The sequence below is a fragment of the Curcuma longa genome, chromosome 11 (genome assembly GCF_044706935.1).
Source record: "Curcuma longa cultivar G26 ecotype Majalengka, Jawa Barat chromosome 11, ITB_CL_G26_1.1, whole genome shotgun sequence".
Classification (NCBI taxonomy): Eukaryota; Viridiplantae; Streptophyta; class Magnoliopsida; order Zingiberales; family Zingiberaceae; genus Curcuma; species Curcuma longa.
The window spans coordinates 4612836-4616460 of record NC_133871.1 but is presented as its reverse complement, the minus strand read 5'-3'; the positions used below and the strand labels follow the sequence as shown (position 1 = coordinate 4616460).

The window sequence follows — 3625 nt, the reverse complement described above, 5'->3', positions numbered from 1 at the left end:
TGTAGTCTGGATATCATAATTATTGATTATTTTTAATATTAAAATCACATTGTGTGTTATTTCTCGGCTGCATGAGCTTTACCATTGACTTGTAAGGAAATATCATTAGTGATAATTAATTAAATTATATTTTAACATGTTGACTAATATATCTTTTTTGTCTTTTATATCTATGAACATTTTACACTCGAATAGATTCAATTTCCATGAACTATATAAAAGTCATTAGCCGTCTCTGACCATCTTATAATTCATGTACAACTTTATCCTACATTTTTTCTAATTTTATCATTGAAATTATCAAAGTTGATTGTTAATTACCACATATCTGTATTATTTTAAGATCGAGTGATTTAAGCATTCTATTAATATGTAATCCTTATGCTGTCCTTATTGATTAAGTTATAAGGTTATTTGTCCTATATATCATCTTTTTTATTAACTAATTATTCAATCTCTCTTTTTTAAATAAATAAATAATATCCTAATGGTGTTTGATGGATGGATTATCTTGAAATAATGTGAAATAACAGAGAATTTAAATAAAAGTAGCCAATTCAAGTCCTCTTCCTTAATTATTTAATTTTATGCTGACCAAAAAAATGATAACTCAAAAAAAGGTGACATGTGATATGTTTTTTCCTCTATCATTTTTGTCAATCGGATAACTACTAACTACAAATGTTTTAAAAGAAAATTGAGATTACTAAAATAATATTCTATTATTTTTTTAAAATGATGAATTTTTAAATGTCTATCGCCTAATATTATAAGAAATCAATAAGTTTTTAGAATATTGTTTTTGATATTGATGTTTGAATCAAAGATTAAATAGCTTCCGCTATGTTATTTGTTTAGTGGGCTTTTAAATTGGATAATTTTATAAATCAAGAAAAAATTTGAATAAATCTCAGTTAACTTGATTGACTATCCCTGAGGGTGATCGATTCGGTCTTATGAAAATTTCCCATCGACCATCAAAGTAAATAAAAAAGTGCACGCAGCACCAGCTCAGACACCCAACATCCTTTGATTGCGCTCTATTTTATAGAAAAATTCCTATTTTTAGTTAAATACGCCATAATTGAGGATTAAATCGCGAGTACCTGAGTGACAACCTGGATGTTTTACCACGACACCATGCATCGGGGACGAATAATTTTATAAACCAAGAGCGATTACATGTGATTATTATTATTATATTAATAAAAAATTTATACTTTTTTATATATGAAAATAAATATATTATTAAGTGTGTGTTACAATAGTGGTTGAATTACTAAGTTAAAAAAATAAATTGATTTTTTTATTTTTATTATTTCATATTATATTTATGCCGCTGCTGGTGCATGCATTTCGAGCCGTTGACTTTGCTAATCGAGCTGAGACGTGGCGGCTTCCCTCCTTTGACGTCACGCACGCGTGTCGACGGACACGGTACATCCGTACGTACTTGGCCCGTGCCCGCACTCGCTTTCCTTCCACCTTTCCTTCCTCTTCCTCTTCCTCTTCTCTTCCTCTTCGGCCCAGTTTATTTATATCCCTTCCCTCCGCTTCTCCTTCCTCCACTTCTTCCATTTCGTGTCGTTTACTTGCAGTCACAGACCGTGAAGATGAAGACGGAAGGAAGGAAGAGGGGGAGATCGGCAGTGGACGGATTAATGGAGGAGGGAGGAGAGAAGCAGAGAGAGTTGGACTTGAGCGGCATGTCCCTGGACTCCCTTCCCAATCCTGCTTCCGTCAATCTCGCCCTCATCACCAAACTCGACCTCTCCAACAATAATCTCCAGGTTTGAATTGAAGAACACAATTAATTATTCTTCTTCTTTTCCATTAAGTAATTTGTTGTTCGATAATCGTGATCTGTTTTCTTGAATCGACGACGACGACGACGAGTAGTTCTGATGAATTTTGAGGTTCGTGCAGAGCATACCGGAGTCGTTGACGGCGAGACTTCTGAACTTGGTGGTGCTGGATGCGCACTCGAACCAGCTGAGGACGCTGCCGAACTCCATCGGCTGTCTCTCCAAGCTCAGGGCCCTCAACGTCTCCGGCAACCTCCTCGAGGGCCTCCCCAAAACCATTGAGGACTGCCGGTGAGATTGCCGCCGCAGATGATTTGGAATTTTTCTTGTAGAATGAAAGGATTTTTTGAATGTTCGATCGATCGATGAGTTGGCAGGGCACTGCAAGAGCTGGCGGCCAACTTTAACCGGCTGACGGCGCTGCCGGAGACGATGGGATTCGAGCTCCGCGACCTGCGGAAGCTCGCCGTCAACTCCAACAAGCTGTCGTTCCTCCCGTCGTCCACCTCGCACATGACCTCGCTCCGCGTCCTCGACGCCCGGCTCAACTGCCTCCGCTGCCTTCCCGACGGCCTCGAGAACTTACTACGCCTCGAGGTCCTCACCGTCGCCCACAACTTCCACCACCTCACCGCTATCCCCTACTCCATCGGCCTCCTCCGATCGCTGCGCGACCTCGACGTCAGCTACAACGCCCTCACGCACCTCCCCGCCTCCCTCTCCTGCATCCCCGCCCTCCGCTCCCTCCGCGCCGAGGGCAACCCCCTCGTGTCGCCGTCCCCGAAGGTCCTCGACCAGGGCCTCGACGCCGTGCGCAACTACCTAGCCGCCAAGATGCACGCCGACGACGCCGACGCGATGAAGAAGAAGAAGAAGCAGCAGCAGCAGAAGCAGGGGTCGTCGTGGATCAAGAAGCTGGTAAAGTGCGGCACGTTTCCCCCGGGCGGCCGCCACGTCAGCTCCGACGACGGGCTGATGATGGCGGACTACCGATGGGTCGACGGCGACTCCTCGCCGAGCTACGCTGGCATCTTCTCGCCGCGCCGGCTGTTCTCGCCGCGCAAAATTAAGTAGAAATATGCAATATCGTCACAAATCATCGATCAAATTTCAAATCTATTGCTAGTGTTTATTTATTCGTGACGATTTGTCTTAGAAACAATTAGGAAAGTTGATTAAGGATCTTTCACTAATTAATTAGTTAATAAAAATAGTTTTGTTGATAAATTATATGGAACATTAAAAATGTGTATAGTATACACGCCTAGCCGTTGTAAAATACTGATGTTTCAAATCACTTTCTTTTCCCAATAGACTATGAGTTTTTTTTGGACAAAATAAAAAGAGTAATAATGAAAAATCTCACCCTCAATATATGAGATTTAATTGAGTTAGTTATCATGAAATAAAGTTATAGAAAAGGATAAGAGTTTGAATCTCAACGAAGTCGAGACAATATCCTTCTTTATGGTCAACTGTAACTTTACAATTTACCTTCTCACTTATGATCGTGTGACCGATCGTATGAAGCTGCTGGAGTGACAAATTCTATCTTTTACAGTAGAGTAATTATAATTTATAATTACTATAACATACTATTAAATAGTATAAATTTGAGTCGAATAAGATCTCACCTCAATATATGTAGTAGTAATATTATTTTAATGATTACTAAAAAAAGAGTGTGAAAGAATTCAAAATTTTTACAAGGCATCATGAGAGTTTCTTTTATATAACCAGACACTAAATGGGTTGGACCCATTGAGCATAGGCCTTGGCCGGGACTTGTCAGGCCTTCCATAGCTGGCCCAATTATTCCC

The 3625-nt window shown here is 40.2% G+C and overlaps 1 protein-coding gene across 1 annotated transcript; it reads left to right on the top strand.

Annotated features, from left to right (window-relative positions):
• The first annotated feature begins 1592 nt into the window (after positions 1 to 1592).
• LOC141841964 (plant intracellular Ras-group-related LRR protein 1-like) lies at positions 1593 to 2901 on the top strand. Its single transcript, XM_074730168.1, has 3 exons — positions 1593 to 1790; positions 1927 to 2096; positions 2183 to 2901. Exons 1-3 carry the CDS (start codon positions 1614 to 1616, stop codon positions 2877 to 2879), a joined length of 1044 nt encoding a protein of 347 aa, XP_074586269.1. The 5' UTR covers positions 1593 to 1613; the 3' UTR covers positions 2880 to 2901.
• Positions 2902 to 3625: the final 724 nt, after the last annotated feature.

Bases quoted from the DNA above. Each gene is read 5' to 3' on its own strand.
- LOC141841964 (XM_074730168.1), top strand. From the start codon at position 1,614: ATGAAGACGGAAGGAAGGAAGAGGGGGAGATCGGCAGTGGACGGATTA. The intron at 1,791-1,926 runs GTTTGAATTGAA...AGGTTCGTGCAG, and splicing joins TCTCCAACAATAATCTCCAG to AGCATACCGGAGTCGTTGAC. The intron at 2,097-2,182 runs GTGAGATTGCCG...ATGAGTTGGCAG, and splicing joins AAAACCATTGAGGACTGCCG to GGCACTGCAAGAGCTGGCGG.